Here is a 26,260-nt window from a genome sequence, read left to right as displayed (position 1 = left end):
TTTTACCCCTACTGACAAATGCATCTTCTGTAGAGGGTAGTGGGAAAAAACTGTGAGCTGTGTGATTTGAGGAAAGGAAGTCCCATTTTATTTTGTGTTGGACATACTATGATGATTTAACAGTGTCAGATTGCCATGAAATGGCTCAAAACCCACCTGAAATGAAAAGATGATCAAAAATTGAAATGGCTGTTCAGTTTCGATGCGTTGAAGGTGGCTAGTTTTTTTCAGGTTTGTCTCTCAAAAGCCTGAAAAAGAAGGCAAAACGATTTATTCAACTAGTATTTATTTCTCCATAGCTTATGTTTTGTCAGCAATTTATGAATTTTGTTGTTGACATAATGGTCTCAAAATCTGATAACCGTACAAATGATGAATGAATAATAAAAACGTACATTTATTAATTCGCTATTTGGTTTTGTAATTGCATGAATGTTTTCCTGCAAATGCATTCCTTGTATGTGCAACACTACATCTTCATGCTCAGCAGTAACTCTTTTCTTTTGAAAGTCTTGGCAGGAAGTCCTCCATCATTGTGCTGAACCTGACAGTGATGCGCTCCAGAGGAACATCCGCACGCATCGCTGCAGCTCAGACGCGCAACGAGCGAAACCTCTCGGTGTTTGTGCGCCACCGCAGCGGAGATCCACCGGCACACTTGTGATGGATTACCGACCTGATACAGCTGAAACTCGTCTCAGATAAGTAGGAAAAGGACGCCACCTGTTCCTGTAGACCGATTTCAAATTAGCGTCGAAAGCCAAAAGTATAGTTTAAAGATTTGGCACAGCCTATTGAGACTTTTGGCACAGCCTATTGAGACTTTCGGACTGTCCAAAAATATTTGTCGACCCCCCTTAAGAGGTGTCAAGTTTTATCTCCAAGACCAGTCTTCATGAATGCGTGACGTGGAAGTAAACTCTGCGTTATTCTTGGATGAAAAAGCCCAGAAACACACACTATGGGGAATAATCTGAATTGAAAGCACTAGGATGTAGTTTTGGCGGACCTGAGGGGAGGATTTGGACCTCAAGAATGAACTTCGTAAGCCACCACTGCTTACTTTCTGTGCTATAAAGACACATCAAGCCATGGGTTGAAAGCGACGATGATAGACTGCGGGGATGTTCAACGTGGGAGGGAGCGGAATTTTTTGTGTTATGTAATGATTGACAGTGCCTGATAATTAGTGGTAGATCATAACTAGAGCCTCCCCCCCTATTCACCCCTGCCCCCCTTTCCCCTGTGTGTCGAGGAGGCTGAAGAGTGGAAGGTGTATTTGTTTATCATTAACTGAAAGATGATAGCAGAGCTCTTGAAGTTAATGAGCAACATATGTCACAGGTCAGTGGATAAATGAGTATTCTGCCTATTTTTCTGCTTATTTTTTGCTAAAACAAGCTGAAGTTCATTACAGATTTAGTTCATTTAGACAATTCTTACCTCTGTCACTCCCTCTCACCACCTAATCTCATTCTGTTTTTCAAATATTTTCCTTAATGAATTCATATTTATCATGACGTCCCAAACTCCTGAACCGCTCCGTGCTGAATCGGCATGGTCTTTCAAAATGACTTCAGGAAATCAGACAATCAACAGTGTCTTTAGCTTCTTTTTGAACTTTGAACTCTTTTCTCTGCATTGCAACAGTTTTAATGGCTGCTAAGATGTTATAATGCTCATTTCTGCCCTCGGATTTGGGGATATGTAGTCATTCTGAAATTCTCAACCTCTTAATCTCTGTGACTTCCTGTTTCTGAACGTCTGAAGCCTATAGTTAATCTTCACCAGAGCCTTCGTCGGTCCCTCCCTCCCCTCCACTCATCAGGGCTGGTGGGGGGGGTGGATCTCGGCCCCACGGGGTCGAAACCGTGGTGGTGGCTGGTGGTGGCGGTTATACCCCTCGAGGCAGGGCTCCCACCATGGAGACCAGCCCAGAGAGCCCCAATCGGGCAGTGGAGTACCTCCTGGAGCTCAACAACATCATAGAGAGCCAGGCCAAGCTCCTGGAGACCCAGCGCCGGCGCATAGAGGAGCTGGAGGGCCAGCTGGACCGGGTCAGCCAGGAGAACCAGGACCTGAGACAGGAACGCAGCCCACGGACGCCTGGCTCGGACACCCCCGAGCAGAACCACAACCACAGCCAGCCTCTGTCCCTCCCCATTCATCATGGAAGCGGTGGTGGCGGCAGCAGCGGGAACAGTAGCCCCTCCGCAGCTCAGGCAACAGCTGGAACAGCCGCAACTCCAGCGCCCAGCAGGGAGAGGAGGACGCACACCAGGCTGACCCGAGGTCTCTCCTGCGGCTCCTCTACCACCGAGCGAGACCGGCTTGAACGCACTGACAGCACAGACACCAACACCAGTTCCACTATTCGCAGAAAGTAAGTTCTCTTCTAACACAGGGGCTTCACCAGGGGTCCACAAATGAATGACGAGTGTGGCTTCATGTCAGTGATCTTGTCCAAGCTCCTGCTTAATAAGGTTTGACGCTCAAATTAGTGGTGATGACCACAGGCTGCATAACATCTAATATGTGACAGAACCTTCAAATGCTAAGCTCAAATTATGACAGGCTGTATGGAGCTGCAGCCTTCCTAGTCATCAGAGATAATCCTCGCAGTAATGGGACTAAACCTCAGAAGGGATTTTTTAATAGACCACCGTGAGGAAACACGCAGAGTGCTGGGGGATTATGGGTAGAGTGATAAGTGCTCAAGGTGTCCATTTTATCATGCTGTGTGTGATTTTTGCCTGCGGAGGGCTTGATTTGTGTAATAATCACAGTCTATTATGAGAGGTGCGTAGGAGTTGTTATAGTAGTATGCTGAGGAAAACTCTAGTCCAGGCAGGGGGGTGATGGGTCTTTTTTGCGGTGAACCGAACTTTCTGGACCAGCGAAACCCTTCTGTATGAAAAATCCACCCACTGTTTGCTAAAAATGTTTTTTTCTTTTCCGCTTAAGTCTTGAACTACTTGAACTACTCTGAACTGTAGGCTGATTGGTCTCTAAGAGAGAGTTTTTCTTCCTCCCTCCAAACTCAAAGCTGACCTGTCGTTAGAGTACTGCAAACGCAGCTTTGGCAAATAGCAAGTGCATCTGTCCTCGCTTTTACTTAACCACGCACACACAAACACACACACACACACACACACACACACAGATAGAGACAGCTTTTGTTCTGGAAGCATTAAGCTTTGTGAGTAGGCAGCAATTCATGTGAAAAAGTACACTGAAAAATATATTGTTGCAGTCTTAGTGACAGAAGCCATCAGTCCTTATGCATAATATAATAACGTTTCTCAACACAAAATCATCTTAAGCAATTATTACTGGATTTTCACTCGCTTACTGTCAGCACTATGTGTTTTCTTATCGTCTCAATCCCCTTCACAGCGATTGATTCAGACTTGACCAAATCCCTTATCGATTATCTGTTCCTCTGCTGTCTGCCTCTCTGTCCCTCTCCCTTCATCCCTGAGGGTGACTTAGTCATTAGACAGATGCACATATTAGTTATTTATGTGGGTGTTAAATGCAGTGATGAATTGCAAATGTAGATCTTGCTGATTCTCCCTTGTTAATTCCCTGTAGCTGATTTTGGATCGAGGCTCAGACAAGCGTATCATATGAAGTGTCACATTTAATAAAGATTCACCCACACAGAGGAGCCATATTGTCCCTGTCTGGCTGTGACTCAGCCGAACCCAAAACTGGCCTATTAGCTTAGGTCAGCGACAAAACTCTCCTCTCTGATAACGGATCAGATAAGAACATGAATATCTTCATCGTCGGCGCCTGTGACACTCTAAATATGGCTCAAATCAAATGAGGAGACAGAAGGAAGAGAGAGGGACAGGATGAGGAAAAAGATGACAAGGGGGAGGAAAGTGACTGAGCGACCTTACTCAGCGTGCCTCGGTCTAAAAGAGAAAAGGTGGAACACACACACTGGTTCGCCATCTGTCAACAGGGTGTGTAAGAGAGGGAGGGAGAGTAGAGAGGAGAGACTGGGCCAGAGAAGGCAAGGCTCAGAGAGGTGCCTTTGCTTTTGTCCAATTAGTTTCTGTTCCCCCAGCAGGAGTCCTCATATCTGTCCTGTGCTCTCTGTGCCTCACAATTTTGATTCCTGACAAGGAAACTGAATGAACTGTCCCCATTTTTTTTATTTTTTTTATTTCCATGTGTGCATCAACTGCATCAAAGCAAAGTTGCCCCTCTCCTCTCTTTTCTCCCAGCGGCCCGCAGTAAACAGCTGTCCCAAATGCTACCCTATTTCATTCTTCTCCTCCTGTTAATGGCAGTGTGAACAATGTGAGTCTGAGGCCTTGGGGTGAAATGATATTTGACGTCAAGTCCCTCCGCCAAGAAGCAGCAGGGTTGAGGGCATTGCCACAGCTCACTGTGAGTGCGGCAGATGTTTTTTTTTTTGTTGTTGTTGTTGTTATTTTGGGAGAGGTCATGCAAGTGCATTTTGTTGGAGCCTATGTGTGTGTGTGTGAAAGAATGTATCTTCATATATGTGCACAAAAATATGTGAAAGAGGGAGGGAAGCACACACAGAGTGCATGAGAGATTAATTAGTGTGACCAGAGTATAATTACCACTGGCCCAAGGGTGATAATTACTGCTGTGCATATATGTGTGTGTCTTTTTTGTTTGAGAGAGAGAGTGTGTGTGTGTGCACTGCAGGATATCACCTGGGATGTCCATTAATAGACATCTAATATGACCCCATAGTCCGCCATAGAAGCTGTCATGTCACTATGATGTGACAGTTCTCTGCATGGGTGAGAGATTGTAACCTTCATTATGTGCTACATATATGCAGCTGTTCTTGCACAGCTCACAGGATGAGAGGCAGGGGCAGCTAGAGGTCTTGGCGACAGCCCCAATGGTGCTGATACTCAGAGCAGTATTATTATATAACACCAGAAAAAAAAAAAAAAAAACAGGACCAGAGATATCTTTTCCCTTCTTCAGTTCACTTTCACTGTCATGGTGGGAGTGTTCAGAAGCTCAAAAGAGCTCTGTGAAGGTGCTTGTCTCTTTGCTCGTCTCTTTATTCCATCATCCCGCCATCTATCTCCCTCTCCACGCAGATAGAGCATTGTGGACAGGTGCTTGTCGCTTTCTGAAATTGACATTAATTGTGTTCAGGGAATATGGAGAACGGTAATGGGCTTTTGTTTCAGAAGGAGCTTAATTTGTTAATTTTGTGTAGCTCTACTACACATTACCCCATCCCCTTTACAAGCCCCATTCCACCCTTTCTCTCTCTCTCTCTCTCTCTCTCTCTCTCTCTGTCTCTCTCTCTCTCTCCCTCTCACATTCCCACGTACACACACTCACTCTCTCCCCCTCGCTGTTTCTGTTTCCCACTGCTGCAGATATGACTCAGAGAAGCTGCAGAAATTACTTTTGTGCTATTCTCTTTCTCTTCCCATCTTTGTTCACCCGCTCTTTTTCCTGCTATTAAGTGAAGCACAGTTATTGTGATTTGATAATTCTTTCTTTACGCTAATAAAGAGCTTGTAATGGTCGGTCAATTTGGGCATTTTGACCAGCATTTTTACATCGTAAAGTACCTAAGATAGCGCAGATAAAACTTGGACAAATGAATTGGCCCGAGGCAAATGTGTGGGTAAGCTCCGCTGAGCCTGTACTGACCTGCTCCGAAGAGTCTGTATGATGTGATGGGAGGTAATCTATTCTCTGTAGACTCACCACGACTTTCTAGAAGAAATACAGAGAAGCAGCAGCTGCAGTTCTCACAAGAACTCACTCTCCTTCATATTTACTATTTCAGGATATGTAGTGGATTAACAATGTTTAATTTTGGCCAGAATGAAAATATCGAAACGGTGCTAATGATTACTGTGATGCAGTTTAGCTTGACGTAAATTTAAATGATGGATGTGTGTGTGTGTGTGTGTGTGTGGGAGTCAACTGTATGTGGGTGGTGTTTTTGCCTTCTACTCACCATTTCTGAATGCAGCGAGTGTTCATGGCTTCATACGGTGCGTGCACAAGAAACATCATACTCTTTTGCATTTATATGTGGTCATGATATACTCGGGATTCATTAAACACCTGCATTTCATCCTCAGAGTACAGAGTAGACTAACCAATGACCTTACTTCTCTTTGTAGATAGTCACTCAGGATTTTACGCTTCATGCACAAACGCTAGTTTCTTTATTAACATGCATATTACATGTAAAGGCAAATGGATGTTTGATTTGACATACGGCGGTGTTGTGTTTCAATACATTGTCAATACGGCAAAAATGATGAGGTCTTCACCTATTTGAACAGTTTCTCGGCAGCATGTTCTTTATAACTCTCCATCTTCCATCCACAGAAACAGGACATTTCTCAGCAGACAGACAAACTATGGGCTATGCTATAGAATAAAAACTCTTCAGCGACGTATTGTTATACCTACAGACACACGGCCTTGCCTCCGTCATTCATTTACCATAGCTACCCATCCACAGTTATACACAGATGGATGCTGAATGAAAAAATACCATCAGACCTGGCTTTGTTGAAGCGATGAGGAGACAAGTCAATAGCTGTGATATAAAGTTTTTTAAAGGAAGTGAAATGTCCTTGGACCAGCAATACTGTGAGAAAAATAGTTGCTGTGGAAACTGTAAAGCTGTCCTCAAGGCAGTTACAATATTACATTTCCATCTCCCCCCCCACCGCCGCCCTCCACGTCCAGCTCCCCTCACCTATCCAGGGGTGGTAGCGGAGGGCAGGCAGCTAAATATCCTGATTCTGACACAACCTCCTTCCCTTTTCCTCCCCCTCTTGCCCCCTGTAGGTTCTGAGCAGCCTCTTTTGCTTTGTTTTAAGTGGCAGCTGTGAGGAGATAACAGTTGTGTCCGAACAACAGCCATGGTAAATTAGAGCAGAGATTAGCGGTCTCACTTTGTTATTAGAGAGGAGGGCAGCGTGCTAATCCTGCTGTCCATTCATCAGTGGGTTGAACATCACTGTGGATCTAATGATGACCTCCCCCTGGTGTAGTATGTGTAGTTTTACACATCATAACACCGGCCTCCGTAAGTCAGCATTTTATTAACGCAGTTGCACCGCCATAGTCTTCTCCGTGTTGGTTCTATGACTTTATTCATTGTCTTTCCCGTTCAAATGCAGATAAATGGCACTTTTGAGGCGGGATGTTTGTCAAACACTCATGCGCACGTTCTGTGGAGCAGAATAGGGAGACTGGTTACCGTGGGAACGCTATGAGCTCTTCTGTGAAGAACTCTGTGGGCGAGAGACACAGAATAGAGAGATGAAGAGAAGAGAGGGTAGGAGTGGGAGCAGGAGCAGGGTGAAAGACAGAAGCAGGATTGAATGACGGCTTGATAGGCATGGAGGAGACGTATTGAAGACAGATGAGTGCTGCGACGTTTTATTTATCACCGGTTACAGGTTCGCTCTCATTGAAAAGTTGGGATGTGGCGTCTCTGGCCGGCGAGCACAGACAATTAGTCATGTTTTATGACTGAGATCTGTTTCAGACTTTACAGAACGTCCCCTAGGTGATCTGCAGGGATATCATTTTCTTGAATTACTCCTTCTGCAACTCCCACATCACATTTAAATGAAGTCTAATTGTTCTTCATTGGGTGAATCATATCCATCTACAATCAAACACACACACACACACACTTATACACTAGCACACACAAGCACACACACATACACACACATGTGCACGCACACTCACAGGGTACAGCAGGTGCCTGGTGTGCGTAGTTGAGTCGTAACTGTAACTGTGCCCCTCCTTGTCAGTGCTTTCGCCTGGCACTCAACGCCAAACGCCCACACAGGCAGTCCATACTGTTGCCAAGCAGCAGGAGACTCAAGCTCGCAGTGGAGAGAGCGGGGGGAGTTTGGTTGTGAGCTGCTGGTAGAAGGGGAGGGGTTGGTGTGTATTAAAAACACTTAACTTTAGGCTACAACGCAGCGTGTGTGGTTATCAAACGTCTCTGTTTGTCAGCAGGAGTCAGGCGGGTCACATGCTGGAGGTGGGATGACGCAGTGCGCTCCCACACTCTTATTTCGTAGACAATTGTGGGAAAAAAAACGGTGAAAGCACAGTTTGAAGTGGCTCGTACCACATCTGAATTGGGCGGACAGATTATACCCCTCTGGAAAAGCCATGTGGATGTAAATAGGAGTGCTCTCTGACTGAAACAGGTGTTTTTGGCGTGTGTGTGTACAGAAAAATCCTGCCACAACAGTGCAGGTGATGTCTTTCTGTGATCGCCGCATGTGAGCCTTGTTCTCCCTGCTGGTCTATACATAGACACACCTACACACTGACGACCCCTGTGTCACCGCACAGGTTCGAGGAATCACTGACTCCGGCAACTCCACATCCTGTTTCCATTTCACAGTCCTCCTCCCCTCTCCACCGCTCTTCCCTCCATTCCTCCTCTCTTGATTATTTTCACCCTTGCCCTCCTCCGTATTCAACCTCTCCCACTCTCATGTAGCTCTCTCTCCTCCCACTCTTCTTCCTGCCTCCAGCCTCTGTCATCTCACTGCTTTAAATACACGCCACCTCACACATTCTCTCAATGTAGCACTTTTTCTTGTAGCCATGACTTCCAGCGCCCTCTCTGCGCTTCACTAATATTTTTTGATCTGTGGTGTGTTGATTCATATCTTGATCTCTTTATTATTATCCTGTTGTTCTGTGCATGTGCTAATGACAGAAAGAGAGATATATACATACAATGAGAGTGTGTGTGTGTGGGTAGTATGTGTATTTTGTTCTTCTATGGAAGAGTAGAAGAAGGAGGGGGACAATTGGGGCATTTTACAGCCTCTGTGTATGTATGTCTGTTTTTCTATGGCGCTCTGGGATTTAGGCATAACTGCTCACAAAGCAGAAATCACATCCTAGATTAGCCTGTCAACACTTGCCACACAGGGGAAAGTCTAACATTAGGCATTAGTTACCGCTGGTAAAATACAAATCTTGGCATTGCAAGACCACAGTGTGTACAAGCATTGCTCAGGCTTACGTAACCGCACCTCTGCCTCTCCTCATATCTCCATCTGAACAGGTCAACAGGTTCGCTGTTCAGAATATTTAGTTTCTCTGTGTTGCAGAGACCTAATAAATACAAATTAACTAGACACAGCTCACATCTTGTCAGGATATTCTGCAAAATAGAATCTGTGCTTGTAAATAGAGCCTGAAGCATATTATTATGCTTGAGGCGCTGACTTGTAAACTCTGTGTAATCTTAAAAAATAAGACTGAACAAGGAGCTCGTGTTCCACATGCTGTTGTTAAAATAGCCTTTGACAACTTATTCTGATTTAATTGGAACTTTTTATCATCTGCACTAAGCAAACGAGCACTCCGCCTACATGATTATATCCTTAAACACTCTCATTTTTATCAGTCTCATTCTCCTCTGGCTAGAAAACCCTGAACTCTTGCTAACAGCCTTGTTCAATGTGCTAGACTTGTCTACATTGCCCCTGTCGGCATGCAGGAAGCAGAGAAATCTGTCAAACATGAGTTGTACTTGTACCCGTGATCAGCTGGATTAAAGGATAAGGCTGGTGATATTTTATATTTTGTCACTGTCAACAAATCCCATGAAAAGACGAAAACCAACAAAGCCTTATTCCTCTCTCACTACTTTCCAACTTCTCCGCCCTGTCTGTGGCACTCAGCCTCAAGCCCATTTGTTCCCACTGAAGATGTAAATCTTCATATCATTTTCTATAATCTCATTTTGAAAAAAAAAGTCTTGGTAATTTCCTAAAACAGGCACAGGCACAAGCACTGTAATTTTAGCAAAGGTTACTCAAATAGGAGTAAACAGCGCATTTATTTGGGACTATTTTCAGCCACTGATACGTTGCCAGTGAGTATTTATGACAGCGTGTTGGTGTATGTGGGATTAACTCAAAATAAACTACTGTGCCTATGTTAATAGTAATGAAGCAACATATCACCTTGGTGTGATGCAGTGATTCGTTTTTGGAATATGGAGGTCTATAGCACAGAAGAAAAATCTTTAGCTACACAGACAATACTTGTTAGTAGGTAGGATTAATTTAAAGCGGCAACTGTCTGTCGATTCATTGATTTGACAGAATCAAACAAATAATTTACACTTACACAATAACTAGTTTGATAAGTAATAATTATTTAAGTCATTTTTTTTAAGCAAAAACGCCCAAAATTTGCTGGTTCTAGCTTCTCAAATGTGAGGATTTAATGCTTTTCTTTGTCATACATGATCGTAAACTGAATATCTTTGAGTTTTGGACTGTTGGTCGCCGGTCTAAACAAAACATTTGAAGACGTCACCTTTAACTCTTGGAAATTATAATGATAATTTTTCACTATTTCGTGTCATTTTATGGACAAAATGATCAAGAAGATGACCAGCAAATTCATCAATATTGAAAATACTGGTTAGTTGTAGCCCTAGACCAATTCATTGATGGTTTTGGTCTTTTTATGAGATGTATAAATATATTTTTTTATATTATATTTTCTTTAATGCGACCATCTTTTTCCCTGTTGGTGATTCTTACACAGCTTGCAAACCACAGTGAATTGCTAAAGTGTTGCAGTATCTTGCTCTCTTTTGCTGCATCGTGTCTCTGTCCCTTTGCCTCTCTGAGAGTGTTTCCATGCTTAAATGACAGGGACTGCGTGTCCTTGACAGCAGCTGGCCCCAGCGAGAAACCAGCCATTTACATGCTAATCTCAACCACTGCATACTCTTCAGCTGCTCACTCACAATCTGCAGATGAAACATCTCTAATTCCTGCCAGAGTAAAGGGGTAGCGGAGAGGCTTTTGTGTTATATGTGCACTTTTGCATGCATTACAGAGAGTGGTTTCACATTTTTACACAGGATGATCTACTGTAGACCAGTACAGAGCTTTATATAATCCATCAAAGTGGTTGGAGTTCCTCAAACAAAACTTTCCTCATTTAACAGCTGTGGCTCTGAGAATTTGTACATTTCAGGCTTTTTCTTAGATTGACCTCGAGCTCTATATACTCTCCTTATGTGCTCAGTCTTTGAACTCTTTGACACACCTGCAACATCTGCCAGGAGCTGAGTTGCGTTCAACAATACCTTTTCCTGTTTATTATGGCTCGTCTCAAGAAGATTTCACCTTGTTTTTGTGAGAGTTTGTACTGAACTGTCACACATCTGCCTCCTTTTTAAATGTGTCATTCTTTGTACTACCATTGCCACTCTATGATTTGTCACTATCAATGTGCAGCTTCAAATCAGTGCTCTCTCTCTTTCTCTGTCTCTCTTTCTGTCACTGTCTGCTTTAGCGCTGACTGTTTGTGTGTCTGTTTCTCTGCTTTCTCCATGCCTCTGTGTGTGTCGTCCGTCTCTGGTCCTTCCTGTCAGTGTCCGGCCGTCGTCTATCTCAGGGCAGCCCATCTCGGCTCCCACCACTCCCACGGCAGCGGGCAGCGCTGCCTTTGCTACTCTGTTCCCCACCAGTCTGACTGTTCACAGCTTCGTCAGTCTCCATCAGTACTGCTGCCCCTCTACTGACCAAAACTTACAGCAGGAGGAAAGGTAAGGGCCACCACGGGGCCTGAAGTACAGTGAGTACCAAAAAAAAAAGAAAAGAAAAAACCCCTCAACCACATAAGATGCCTTGCAACAACCCTTAAGCCTGTCAGTAGATTACACCAGCTCTCCTTGTCCATCTGTCACCATCACTTTCTTCACATGTCATCCTTTTGTGCCTGCTTTCTTGTTTTACCTCCTGCACCCGCCCCCTCATCCTAAATCCAACTAAGGGCCTGTGCTTCAGTCTCCCACCACTCCCAGGTGTGACTAATAGCTGGAGTTAGGCCCTTCTATCAGCTAGGAAAAACACACAGCTCCCCACAGAGAGTGAGAAGTAGCAGTCATCTTCAATAAGCAATGGGACCAAGGTGGGCTGAGTCACAAGTGAACCTGGTGAATTTTCACCCTCTTTTCACTCCTTCCTTCCTTTATCCTCCAACTGATGATGCTCTCAGGCACATCAGTGCATGATGCTCCAACACTGCCATCTAATGGCATCAGAAGGTTGTGACGTGCATATACACAGTGAATGGAAAACACCTTCTTTTTTTTTTTTTTAATATGCCTGTTATGTCCCTGTTTTAACTAAAAATGCACTAGCTTTTTCTACTTTCCAACTATTCGCATTCTCTGCTTTTTTTGTGTGTGTCTCATTCTCTTTTTCACTCTCCTCTCCACTGTTTTGTCTGTTTGCCTTTCCTGTGTGTCTTTCTGTCTTTTGGCTCGTCCCGTGTTGCTTTCCAAGAGAGGAGGGTGAGGATGAGGGTGCCCATCAGTTCTGTTGCTCTGCCTCAGGCTGCAGTAGCCCCTCCTCTCGCTGAGCCTAGCAGAACTGAGGTGTGACTGACCCCCACAACAACTCACTCGCCCATTTACCTGTGAAAAAGACTATCACAGTTAATGCTGCCAGAAAACGGGAGACCTCACTGTGTACCAAAAAGACAGTTTTGCTGCATTTTAACAGGGAATAAAAACAGAAATGCATGCTTGTAGTCTTTGTGACATTAGTATACATTAATGTAGAGCCACTGATTTATTTATATATCATGTGGTTTGTGCACTAATTTACATTTTAAGGAATCTCAGTGTTGTCTTCTCTTTGCATTCTTTGCTATTTATTTCTTTACTTGCAGCCATATCAGACTGTCAGAATGCATTACCATCCTCTGCTCATTACTGTCGCACTCATGCTTTTCTTGGATCCACTAGTTGAGTCATGTCAGTTTGGATGTGCTCAGTAGTCACTATTCGTTATCTGTGCAAATCACTATACAGTCCTGTCACCAACCATTATGCAATGTCGGAGAAGCTAGCCTCCTATATGATGTAAAGACATTAATTGTATGCAGTTTGTTTAACATGTTGATTTGATAGTTCCAACACATCTGGTATTTACTGTCTTGTCTTATCATCGTGTTTACTCAAGATTTACCTTGTTGATTTAATGCTGAACAAAATAAAGATCTCTAGTTCCTGAAGACAATTCATCTCTTACTTTTAAAATGTCTGAAGGTGAAATATTTGTCGGTTTAAATGCTCTGTGTTGTTTCAGTCATGCTGGAATGTTGCTCGTACACACCCTTCACTCATCTCCGCCTCAAGCACAATATACTCATCTTCACACAAAAATTAATTATAGAAATTCTATTTTCAGTGATATATATTGATTGTGTGGTGTGTGTAATCCTGCATGTAGTCCTTGAATGTTGATGAGAATTGCTTTCTCTGCAGAACACACAGTACTATTATTGTCGGGTGAAAATCCGTCCCCACTGGAGTCAAGTTTGGAAGAAAATCAAGGTTTTTTTTTAGCCAAGAGTTGTATTTCTTTGTGTTTCTAAACTTACACTAGAGCATGTAATCTTTCATTTAAGGGAAAATCATGAAAATATTTGTAGTGATTGTTTCTCAGGACATTTATACACTAGCTATGTGAACTACTGAACCTCAGAGAGCATAATTTGAGTCCATAATACTTAAATGTTACAGAAAATTGTTATTTGACAATATTTTCAGGCAGTATAGACTCTGTTTTTTCAAAAAAATGTGACAACTTCCCTCCTTGTCCATTTCATCTACATTAATTATGTCTAATTTTCCTTAAAAAAACTGCCATGTGCTCCATCTCAGCTGTCTCAACACACTAGTCATGTTCTTTCTTTCACCTGTATTTATATAAACAGTATAAACACTGATGTGTCCCATCATTCATTTAATCTCAGAGGCAAAATATGAAAGCAAACCAGGAAATGACATACATTTCTTTTATTTCTCCTCCCCCCCTTTTCTCAATAAATGATTGTACTTCTTCTAAATGTGCGTGTTTGTCTCTGTCCGTTCCAATTAACTGTACTGTCGTGACGTGCTTTTGTTTGGTTTGGTGTTGTGTAATAAAAGTTACTGCATATGTCAGTGATCTGGAGCAGGGAGGGTGGAGGACGAAAGCTGGGCAGGGTGAGGGAAGTTCAGAGCTGTCAAAAGACTGTCAAGAATGTAGCCTGTACAGCTTTGCAGGGCGAGTGAGAGAGCCAATGTGAAAGTGTGAGCGATTCAGAGAGAGATAGAGAGAGAGAGAGAGAGAGAGAGAGAGAGAGAGAGAGAGAGGGTGTGTTTGTTATTACGCTGCTCCAGTTAGTATGGGACCTTTCTCTGACAATAGCAGCATGGTAAGAACTCAGCCTTTTTTTTCACTTTTCTTTTACTTGTAAAAGTGTCACAAAAGAGTGTTTGGTTTGGCACCAGACAGAGATGTTATTTGTTACGCCAGTGTGTTTGTATGTTGGTCTACACCACAGTGATGTAGTACCAATGACATGTGGTTTGTACAGTAGTTCACCTCCAGTCTGAAACTTTGTACCATCTCAATACAGCACTAGACAGTTTAATACAAAAGATAAATAGTGTTTGTTGAGTGCTGATAATTAATGAGGTGCTTTTTTTTCCCGTTGCACTATACTAAAATAAATGATATGGTTGAGTGAGCGAAATTCAAATGGAGAGGAGATAGGAATGATAAAGTAGCTCCTGACAGCTACCTGTTTGACAGAGTGTACATACTGCACAGATGACAGATCACATAACATTCAAAGTCAGTCTGGATAATGTGCCAGCCTGTCATGGGTGTCGCTCTTGAGGAAATGCATCTACAATACCACATACAGCTGTAGAACAAATAACATAATTGCTTCATGACAAATTACTTTAAGTAATCAATCTGATTTATCTTAAGTAAATTAGTTGTGATTCTAAACACTGCTATAAAGGTGTTAGTTTAAATCCACGTTAGAAGCACTTTGATATGTTCTCTGTAGAGGCCAAATCAACTAGGCTCGACCTGGAAGTGGATCTGTAAAAAAACATCATCAATGAAGGTTTACATATTTTACCCACCCATTTGTATATACAAGACTTATCTCTTCATTCTTTCCTGCCACAGAGATTATCTGATAAATTTGTGCTTACAAAACACTGCCAATTTGCAGCCGCATCCCTGTAACCTTGCAAATATTACAGTTGTGCAAGGGTGTTCTCTTTTGCAGTAATTCACCACCTGGGTTTAACATGAAGCGTCATCCTCTGCTAACAAAACCGCACAGCTTGTTTGAGCTTTGATGGTCTGCGTCACAGAAAGAAGTGAACAATGTGTGTGTGTGTGTGTGCGTGTTTGATGGGAAGCTCGCAGCTTGAGACAGCCAAGTGGCCATGAGTGTTGGTGGTGGAGGAATGCTCCGATCTGACCCATGAATGATTTGATTGTTTCCTTTCAGTTTGGCCACTTGGAAGAATGGGATCACATGTGACAAAGAGAACACAAACTGTGCTGGTAGTGGATTTATTTTCATGATGGATGGAGCATTTCTAACTGTGTTTTCGATCTCTTTGGCTGCAGCTTAAGCCCTGAAATTAATGGTAAATATTATCACATCATCAAAGTAATTAGCTGGGATCTTGCTGAAGGCCTTTCTGCTCCCTTTTTTTTTTATCATTCATAGTTCGCATTTGAGTCGCAGGAGTTGTGAATACTGGCAAACAAGCTTTTGGAACAAATGGCACAGAATTGACGCACAAAAAAGATGAAGAGACTGGAAAGGAGATATGAGATAACTACACTGAGTCAATGCTAAGGTGGAAATGAGTCAACAGGCAGATCGATGCAGTTATTGGCATCTCCATGGCAGGCAGCAGAGAGGTTAATCTCCCAGCCTCCATGTCCTGCTGTGGGGTTCGATGGCACTGTCAGACCTACTGCCACTCTTTCAATATTATATGAGTGAGGGACAGTTTGCAGGGGACTGCATGGAGTTGACATGACATGTACTTAACTGTGCACACCCCCCTTTTCGCTTTTCAATACCTGTCATCGGAGCGCTTGTCAATTTCTGCCCACTTCTTTTATTCTTTTAACACTATTAGTGATCACTCTCCTGTTTATTAGATTCCAACCATCTGTCTCAGCTCCAATTAAATGGTTGTTGGTTGTGAAACTCCGGGTTGGTCTTTATGAGGGAGCCTCCAGAGAGAACCTCTCTCTGGCACTGTAACAGGAATACAGGGTTTCTTACATAAGTAATGAGGTGCAGATGCCAGCTGCGATATGGCCACACTCATGTTTTATACAACAAACTTTTTACTCATATATCATCCTCACCTTGTTTCTCACTGCATATTACTGCCTGGTTCTTGCCGTAGGCAAAACCAAATGAAAGTCCTGTTTAATACATGCACACTTGGAGGTGGGCTGCAGGGCCTTGCGTAGGGGAAAAAAAATCCATGCTGAAACAGAATTCATTTATTTTATCGCAAATATTTGAACAAACATGGAGAGTTTTAATGTAGGTCGTTCTCAACTTGAAAATCTTTCTCCCAAAGCTCAGAAGAATAAATTCGAATCTGTGATGTTTGAATGGTGCATTTACATAGACTGTGGAGGTGAAAATCACTGTGGATACTGACACATAATCCATACAGTTGATCTCTGCTTCAGTGGTAGTGGAGCCACTGAAGAAAATGTCATTTTTCTCTCAACTGTATTTTTTTATTTTCCTTTTTTATGAAATATGAACAGATGACAGGTGTTGCTTACAAGGATTTAGAGCTAAAATCAACCCAATGATCAGCTATGAATATTCTGAGACAAATTTATGAAACCAGGCTGGTGGCTCCCTAATGTTGTGTTGCATTTATTTTAGGTTTATGTGACTCAGTTGAACGAAAATACCATCTGCTCCTGCTGATGTGCATGGCAGGAAGTTAGAGTGAGGCTGAGTCCCTGTCTGTGTCTACCTGTTGGCACTATGCAGAGGCACTTATGTGGCTAGTTTCCATTCCTTAAAAGGAGCAGTTTCAAGCAGCTCTGAAGAAGATAGAATTTTCTTTTCATACAGTTTATACAACACAATATGTAAATAGCTACTAAAAGTGAAATGATTAATTCAGGCTTCCATTGTTTAATAAACTAACAAATTTAGACAATGCTCTATCTGCATGGCTCACCCTGCACAGAAATACTGTTATTTTAACTGTTTTCATAACAAAACAAATATTATGTAGACTGTCATTCACAACCTGTGGAGCATCTTCAACACCCACCTTAATGGTGATAACAGTCAATACATTGTCATGGCAACTACGCTTCTCATCCTAACAACTGCCTCGCCACCCACAAAGGTCCCACAGCAACCGTCACCAAGCAACCCCCTCCCTCTTCTCAGTTTCTCTATTTAAGGAGCAGAGGAGGAGGAATGATATGATGCTGCACAGAGACAAAAAAACCCCCCAACCTTTTCAAGAGATGGAGTTATGTGCAACAACTTGTTGCTCATAATTGATTTGCTAAAAAAATGTGAACAAAGCAGAGCTTGTTAATGTTGTCATTTATTTTATGCAAACAGTATGAATATAAATAAATGGATTTGCTGTTAAATGTAAATGTCTTAGCTTGGCTGTGGTGATAAGGGCTTTCCTGTAGATGTCAGAATTGTCTCCTTTTTTATTTTTTTTTACAGGGCTTATGTTATGCAACATAATGGAGTTGTTCTCATGGTTGTTGTGAAACTCAACAATAATTTAACCAGGTCATGCGTTGCTTGGAGGCACAGGATGTCCTGCTGAAAGACCTCACATTGTACAACATTTTCCCCTCTGTCCACTCCACAAGATTCTGCATTTTGGTATTACTTTCAAAATCAAACTGCAACTAATTAAAATGCCTACAAGTTATTTCCTTTTTCCCTGAGAAGCCTTTTCCTTTCTTGGCTTGTTTTTATCGACTAAACATTAACACAGGAAGTCTCTGCGATCCAGTGGAACAGTGACAAATCAAGGAGGGAGGAAGGAGAACATTAGCAGACCCTCTCAAAAATGGTGGAGTTAACAAGGCACCTTTTTTGTTATCTTCATTAATGCATGATACAGAGCCTAAACTGTGCAAAATGGTAGAAACCACACATGCAATGCTTTGCCACCAACATTTGCTTATTGCATGTGCAGAATGTAAATGCCTCCTCAAAACTAGGCAAGTTCCCTTATTGTGGCTCTCTGCTCTCTGCTCTGTTATGGGACCGTGCATAGCTGACAGAAGGGGGTGTGGCTAAGGCAAAGAGGAAATGTAGGCTGAAGCATGTGACTGTAATTGTTCTCAAAACACAGACTGACTAATTGACTCGGGGTGGATTTTGTCTGGGCACAAGTACATAGCAGGACACTGGAGGATTTCTGGACTTGAATCCTGATAAGTTTTGTGATTATTGCTATGCTAACTGAAAATACAATTGATTCCATTTGACTCCAGCTAAACTTTATTGGTGATTTGGTTGCAAATCTTAGCTGTTTGTCGTAACTTTTGTGTAACGGCCTGAGTGAGAGTGAATCTGGGAGATGTTAATTCCATGTGTTCACTCTCATAATATTTCATAGTGCTCTTCAGGCTATAGGAGTCTGTTTTACACCTGCTGCTAACGTAACAACCTGGTCTTTCCTGTCAGTATGGTGTTTCTGGTATGTAGCAGTGGAGGAGTGTATTTTAGTAGTTTATGACTCTTCAAAATGTGCCACTGCTGTGTTTTACAGACGAGGAGGCAATGAGAAAAAGTCAAAGACTAGAAGACAGTATAAGGCAGTGATGGTAGTGCAAAAGCAGCAGTAGGCTTGTCTAAACTTAGTAGTATATTAACTCATCCTCTGGACTCGATAAAGGAAGGAGATAGAAGGCAGAGACCTTTATGTCTATTGGATCATCAACTCATAATGTAGACAAGGAATGTTGTGACAATGCTTTGAAGCAACAGGAATTTCTGACTACATTACATTTACTGGTGATAACAAGTTCACCATGAGTTTCACTAAGAAATGGCTGGTTCCCCACCGCGCTAAACTTTACATGTAAGTCTGTAAATGTAAACTATACTAATCCTACATATTCAGTAACACTGAACTTCATTCAGTCTCTAGTTTGCACTTAACACACTTCAGAGTGTTTGGTATAATCATTGTATAATCAAGCCACTTATGACTCAGTCTACTTGCTTCTGCTCCTTTTTTCTGTAGTGTGGAAGGGGAATCCCAGTGTCAGGAGGCGGGCACCCACAAAGACAGCTCTTTCAGCCAGACGCCATACCTGCGTGGCTCAGAGCGCTACAGTGACACCAGCAGCAGTGCTCCCTCTGGCTCCAGGGGCCCTTCATGCGTGGCTACCCCCAACTCAGCCAGCTTGGCCTGGGCCCTGCGAACGCGCCACCAACCTGCCAGTCTGGCCCTCCGCAAGCAAGAGGAAGAGGAGAACAAGAGATGCAAGGCCCTCTCAGACAGCTATGAACTCTCAACAGATCTGCAAGATAAGAAGGTATCAATATCAAGGATACTGTTGGTCAGGGGATTTATGTTGCTAATGCTGGTGTTATTTGGAGTTTCCTAGAAACAAGAAAAATTATGTAAATGATGGATTCCTTTCAGTGGGGGATCTTGGGTGCAAGATATCCAGACAGTGAATACATAATTCAAAATCAATTTTTTTTTCTTTCCTCCCACCGTTTGCCAGGTGGAGATGCTAGAGAGAAAGTATGGTGGCTCCTTTGTAAGTCGCAGAGCAGCGAGGACCATTCAGACCGCCTTCAGACAGTATCGCATGAACAAGAACTTTGAGCGACTCAGAAGCTCCGCTTCAGAGAGCCGCATGACACGCCGCATCATCCTGTCTAACATGAGACTTCAGTATTCCTTTGATGAGAGACAGCCTCAGCAGCAGGCCCAGACACAGACGAACTTCACCCACAGTGTGGCCATAGGGCCTCCTCATTCCCCAGACACAGACCGCGCAGGAGACTACACCCACCTAGAGGACTCCTTCTCCAAACAGGTAACATTGTTGTGGGTTTTCTTTGCCTGGTTGACCCTAAAGTCATCAAGTTCCTTTCATATACATTTATCTATATTTATGACATGATAGTCTCAAAGGTCTTCACAGAGTGAGAAAGAAACAGACAAAGTAAAGAGGAATAAAAAGAAAAGAAAAACCTGACCAAATTGGACTCTGATAACTGAAAGACTAAAAGATATATAGATATATAATACTGCCAGCCTTAGATCCTCAGAGCAGCTCAGATTCTGTTGACACAAAATTAAATTTTTTAGACCTATTACACATCTATTTTAGATGTGTAACAAGTGGACTATAATGAGTTTTACTTTCTAACATGTGGGATGCTGAAGTAGAAGGTGTTGCTCCTGAGCAGTCCTACTAACTTCTACCCCATTTTTCATTCCTTCTAGGTCAAGTCCTTAGCTGACTCCATAGACGATGCCCTTACCTGCCGCGCGGGTCGCGATGACTCCCAGGAGGGCAGCAGGGAGGGAGGAGGGATTAGTGAGGACTTTGGGGAGTGTGTGTGGAGCAGCAGCAGCAACCCCTCCTCTCAAAGAGGTTTGGGAGAAAGAGCCAGGGGAGCTGGAGGAGGACTCAGCATGCATGGTGACAGTACGGCCACCTCATACAGTGACGTGACTCTTTACATGGATGATGGCATGCCATCCTCTCCTCTGTCCTTGGACCGGGCACCCAGCAGCACAGATACAGAATACTGGGGCCCCGGTGGTGGTGTTGGAGGGCGTGAGGACAGCAGGGACACTGAGGGAGGGGGCAGCAGTAACAGTCGGCGCAGCACCCCGTGTACCGAGTGCAGGGACTATCGTCTAAGAGGCGCACATCTGCCTCTCCTCACTATTGAGCCGCCGAGTGACAGCTCAGTGGATATGAGTGACCGTTCAGACCGGGGCTCCCTTAGCAGACAGCTGGTCTACGAGCAGGAGCCTGGGGTAGGAGCTGGCTCCCCTCAGGGAACCCTCAAACATTCCCCCAACACAGGCACCCGCCCCTCCTCCACAGCAGCTGCCCAGGGTCAGATCCGGGCCCCTGGCAGACCCATACCCACACACATCCCTCACCAAGTGGCGGCACACCACCACCATCACCACCACCCGATCCACCATCATCAGTACCCTGACACACCTTCTTCTTCCTCATCCCCCCAGCAGCCCCCCACCACCCCTCTGTCCTCCTCCTCCTCTACAGCCCTGCCCTCTGGTGGTCTGGAGCAGCCGTGCTGCTCAGACGGAGACAACGACTCACTCAACTCCACTACCAACTCAAATGAGACAGTCAACTGCAGCTCTGGCTCCTCGTCTCAGGACAGCCTGCGGGAGCCTCTGCCTCCTCTGGGTAAGCAGACCTACCAGAGAGAAAGCCGCCATAGCTGGGACTCTCCACCCTTCAACAGTGATGTAGTGCAGAGACGCCAGTACCGCATAGGTCTCAACCTCTTCAACAAGTAAGATGCTTGTAACACTAATAAGCACAAGTACCTATAAGCAACTGTTTTGATGGCGATAATACAAACTGAACTGGTAAAGTTGTAGTGAGAAAGTTCTTGTTCACTTCTCATTGATTATAGGAAGCCAGAGAAAGGGATCCAGTACCTGATAGAGAGAGGCTTTGTGTCAGATACTCCAGTTGGGATTGCTCGCTTCATCCTGGAGAGGAAGGGTCTGAGCAGGCAGATGATTGGAGAATTCCTTGGAAACCGACAGAAACAATTCAACAAAGATGTTTTAGAGTGAGTATGGGAATAGAAAGCATGTGAGAGATCATTAGCAGGAATTTAATTAATATTCGATCTGAAAAGATTAGACAAATATGTTATACGAGATCACAATTAATGCATATTTATGTATCTTCATAAGGACAAAAGATTAAAGTTAGGCCAAATACAAACCAGCATACGTGCAAACCACATTTTAGCTCACATATTTCCTGCCAAGTCTAGATAGATGGACAGTTAGGCAAACCTGGTCCCCTCCCTATTTGTGCAAAGATGGTAAATGCTATGTGATGATGTACATGGATGGTTGACTGTTACTGAGTCTCCAGGATATGGAATAGGAGAGGTTAAACTGTGATCTCTGCTGTGTGTGTTTCAGCTGTGTCGTGGATGAGATGGACTTCTCAGGTATGGACCTGGATGACGCTCTGAGGAAGTTTCAGGCTCAGATCAAAGTTCAAGGAGAGGCCCAAAAAGTTGAAAGGCTCATAGAGGCTTTCAGGTTTGTGTGTGTTGTATACAGTGGGTTTACTGTAGAGAGATAGCTAAAAAAATACACTGAATTTCAACAGCTTCGGAAACAGTAACAAAATTACAATGTTTGAACGTGTTGTTTCCTTCTCTTTTGCAGTCAGAGATACTGCGTGTGTAATCCAACTCTGGTTCGGCAGTTCCAAAACCCCGACACCATCTTCATTTTGGCCTTTGCCATAATCCTCCTCAACACAGATATGTACAGTCCCAATGTCAAAGCCGAGAGGAAGATGAAACTAGATGATTTCATCAAAAATTTGAGAGGTACTGCTGGACAAAAAGACATTTATTTCATACATGGCTTTATGAAACACATATTACAGAGTATTAATGATGTAGCGTGTTGTATTTATGAACACTATCTACAAAGATCCCTTTTACATACATTAATCAAAGTATGTAATGGGATTTTTAGGTTTTTGGGGAGCTATAAGTGTATGTAAGGGTTTGCTTGTAGGAATTCAAATGCGTCATAACCGCAAAATGTGTTGAAATTTATAAAGTTATAAATATAAGTACGTGTTGATTAGTAAGAGGGTTTTTTAGTAGTGTTTTAATTAACTTTCTAATAGGTTTGGCTCCCTCTCGTGTGTGAAAACTATGAATATCATATTAGAATTTTTGGATCGGATACACTGTACAATGTGTGATTTGTATGGTGTGGTTTGATAAACATCATTTCCTAAAACCCTCTTTTTCCTTGTCTCCACCCCAGGCGTAGACAATGGTCAGGATATACCCAGGGACCTGCTTGTTGGGATCTACCAGCGGATACAGAAATGGGAGCTGCGAACCAATGATGACCATGTGTCCCAAGTGCAGGCGGTGGAGAGAGTCATTGTGGGCAAGAAGCCTGTGAGTTTTCTGGGGCAAACTGTGAATTCATGACATTTTCTGATTTATTCATGTTTTTGTTACAGCAAGGAGTAAGGCAGTCAATATCGCATTGTAATATGTTGTCACTTCTAGTTTATTCAACTCTCATATTTGTCTGTATAGGTGCTGTCCCTTCCCCATCGTAGGCTGGTGTGTTGCTGCCAGCTCTATGAGGTGCCTGACCCCAATAGACCTCAGAGGACAGGAGTACATCAACGAGAGGTCTTCCTCTTTAATGATCTTCTGGTGGTAAGACTCATATTCGTCACTTTTGAAAGGGGAATTCCACCGGTTTCACATCCCAAAGTTGGTTTATAGTTCTTGGGCAGCACTACTGCATATGAAAAAAAGTTGATTAAAGCCTTTTGTGTGTGAAGTCTGACAAATTGCACCAAGTGATGTCACTCGGTTGGGACTGAAGACCACCAGTTTGAAAAACAGCTTGATACTTTGATCATATGATTCGTTTTAAGGGCCCTCTGAAAATACCCTATCTCTGTTGTGCATCAGGTGACTAAAATCTTCCAGAAGAAGAAAACCTCAGTGACTTATAGTTTCAGACAATCTTTCCCTTTGGTTGAGATGCAAGTGCACCTGTTCCAGAACTCATGTAAGGCACCACTTTTCAATTTGCATATTTCAACTATTAGTAATTATCCTCTATGATGATTAAGTATTCTCTTTCTTTCTGTTTGCATGTCTTAGACTACCCTCACGGTATCCGCCTGACCTCAGCAGTCCTGGGTGGAGAGAGGAAGGTTCTTATCGTCTTTATGGCACCCAGTCAGCAAGACCGCACCCGCTTTGTTAGCGACCTCAGGGAGAGTATTGCTGAAGTGCAAGAGATGGAGAAATATAGAGTTGAATGTAAGTACCCCATCTACTGGCCATTACTGTGAAATGTAACTTTAATGGGCATGATGATGTGTATGGGTTTATACAATGGTTCTATTTATGAGGAAATGGATTGCTGGTCAAGTGTTTGTTGGTATCGGTATATGGATCCTCTCTGCATCGTGCCTCTGTCTGTTTTTATTTACAGCGGAGTTGGAGAAACAGAAAGGTGTAATGCGGCCCAGCTTGCTCACTGGGGGTGTAGTTGGAGGAGGCGTAGGTGTGAAGAGTGATGTTGTGAATGGCACCATGGGAAGGACAAGTTTTGATGACAACTGCTCAGTGGGTGAGGGTCTCAAACGCACTGCGCTCAGCTCATCTCTCAGGGACCTATCGGATACAGGTGAGACAACAATTCCTCAGAGAATGGGTCAATTCCATTTCCTTCCTGTCAGCTGTGTTGAATTTGGGAAATCCCACAGTGATTTTGTTCTCTCTTTATATTGCTACATCCTGTTCCTCTTTCTTGCTGACACTCAGACACAGCTTATGCAGTTCTTTTTCCACAAAAACAAAAACAAAAAAACGTGAACAAACATCTTCCACTCTTTTCTAACCTGACTCTTCCTGGTGGGGTGCAGGGAAACGTGGTCGCAGGAACAGTGTTGGTTCTCTGGACAGTACCATGGAAGTAAGTCTCAAAGACTAGATGTAGACCTGTAACCTCTAACAGACCTGCATTTCCCCTCACTGGTGCTTTATCTTCCCAGCACGCTCAGTGTGTGTACAGTGTGCATATAGATGGTGTGCGCATGTACATGCATGTCCGTGTGTCCAAATGTACCTGTCCTGCACTGACACCCTTTGCATGGCTATGTGCGTTAGAACTTGCAAGAAAATAGTCATAGAAATATTTTTGTGTGTGTTGATGTAAGTGGGAACAGGGGCTGTATTGCAATTCTCCAGTGATTTTTCTAAAGCATGGTGATACTTTATCCTCCCAGGGATCCATCATTAGCAGCCCACAGCCCCACCAGCGCTATCCAGTGCCAGGTGTGGTCCCTGGCTGCTACGGAACAGAAGACTTCCGGCCTCACCGCCCCATCCTGAGCCCCGGAACGGGGGTGGGGGGTGGGCCGGGGCAGCAACATACCACTGCTGGGACAGGAGTTGGGGGAGTCTCCAGCAGTGTAGAGAGAGCAGGAGCGGGGAGCGGCCCTGGGGGGAGCAGCAGCAACAACAGCGGCTCCTTCCTGGGTTCCCTATTCGGCAGCAAACGCGCCAAACCACCTGGGCCCCTTATTCCACCGGGGCCACCCTACCCCGCACCTGTCCCCCCACCGACTACGGGAGGGCCCCCTCCTCACTCCCCTTCATCTCTGTGCCAGTTGGAGGGGGGACCTTCCAAAATCCAGGCGCTGCACGCACAGTACTGTCACGCAGCCACCGTGCAGCCCCCACCACCTTACTACCATCACCATCGCTACCATATCCAAAGTGTCCATCCTCCTACTTTGCAAGGTGTGCCCCCTCATACTATACAGAGAGGCCCACTACCCTGTCGTCCACCGCTTGGCCCCCCACTCGCGCAGCACCCACAGCTGGCCCATCTCTCCCAGCTCTCCCAGCATGGCCTTCCGGGTCGTTATGCCAACATGGTGGTGGGATGTCCCCCCCCCCTTTCTCCTCTCTCCCAACATTCCCAGAACCCACAGTTCGCTCTCTACCACGCGCAGCCCACACACTCTATCAGAGTGGGCGGCGGCCCTGGTACCAAACTTCCACTAACCTTGTCTCACTCCCACCCGCACCCCCACGCACACTCCCAAACCCACCCCGGACACGTACACACACCACACCCAGCCAGCCACTCCACCCATCAAACACACTTCATATTCGGCACTCTGCCCCACAATCTACCATCCGCCTCCGTCAATGCGCATCACACAGCCTCCGCCGCCCCGTATCTGCCCCAGTACCCTCCTCTCTCTTCCATCCCCCCTCCCCCTCCACACTCCCCTTTACCCCCCCCTTCGTCCCCCCTTACCCCTCTTACACCTCTCTCCCCTCACCCCCCCCAGCACCCAGGGCAGCCTCAGCAGGGGCCACAGGTGACGGGGGCTGGAGCGACAGGTACAGGGGGCAGCTCCAAATCCAAGCCTATCAACCGGATAAGTACCGTGGTGTGAGCAGGATGTGGGGCCCCAGGGGTCAGAGGTCATATGATAGAGTGGAGGAGGTTGGCAGAGCTAGGGCTAGGACCAAGTCTGCCAGGACAGAAAGTAACAGCAGCAGCGCTAGTGACAAGAGGAAACGCAGCTTA

At 44.2% G+C, this 26,260-nt stretch overlaps 1 protein-coding gene across 4 annotated transcripts; it reads left to right on the top strand.

The window, feature by feature from the left end:
* The first annotated feature begins 535 nt into the window (after positions 1–535).
* On the top strand, positions 536–26,260 carry iqsec2b (IQ motif and Sec7 domain ArfGEF 2b). Of its 4 annotated transcripts, XM_067592959.1 has the most exons (15): positions 536–1,344; positions 1,771–2,383; positions 19,148–19,442; positions 19,638–19,955; positions 20,369–21,423; positions 21,547–21,708; positions 22,073–22,195; positions 22,325–22,491; positions 22,943–23,082; positions 23,227–23,352; positions 23,614–23,713; positions 23,809–23,970; positions 24,146–24,340; positions 24,579–24,628; positions 24,942–26,260. In XM_067592959.1, the coding sequence occupies exons 2-15, from the start codon at positions 1,923–1,925 to the stop codon at positions 26,124–26,126; spliced, it is 4,539 nt and encodes a 1,512-aa protein (XP_067449060.1). In that variant the 5' UTR covers positions 536–1,344; positions 1,771–1,922; the 3' UTR covers positions 26,127–26,260. The 4 variants fall into 4 exon arrangements, with proteins under 4 accessions (XP_067449060.1, XP_067449063.1, XP_067449062.1 ...); XM_067592961.1 differs by lacking the exons at positions 536–1,344; positions 1,771–2,383 and adding an exon at positions 14,126–14,268; XM_067592960.1 differs by lacking the exons at positions 536–1,344; positions 1,771–2,383 and adding an exon at positions 18,241–18,982.

This window comes from Thunnus thynnus, chromosome 6, assembly GCF_963924715.1.
Source record: "Thunnus thynnus chromosome 6, fThuThy2.1, whole genome shotgun sequence".
Taxonomy (NCBI): Eukaryota; Metazoa; Chordata; class Actinopteri; order Scombriformes; family Scombridae; genus Thunnus; species Thunnus thynnus.
This window is presented reverse-complemented; position numbering and strand designations above follow the sequence as displayed.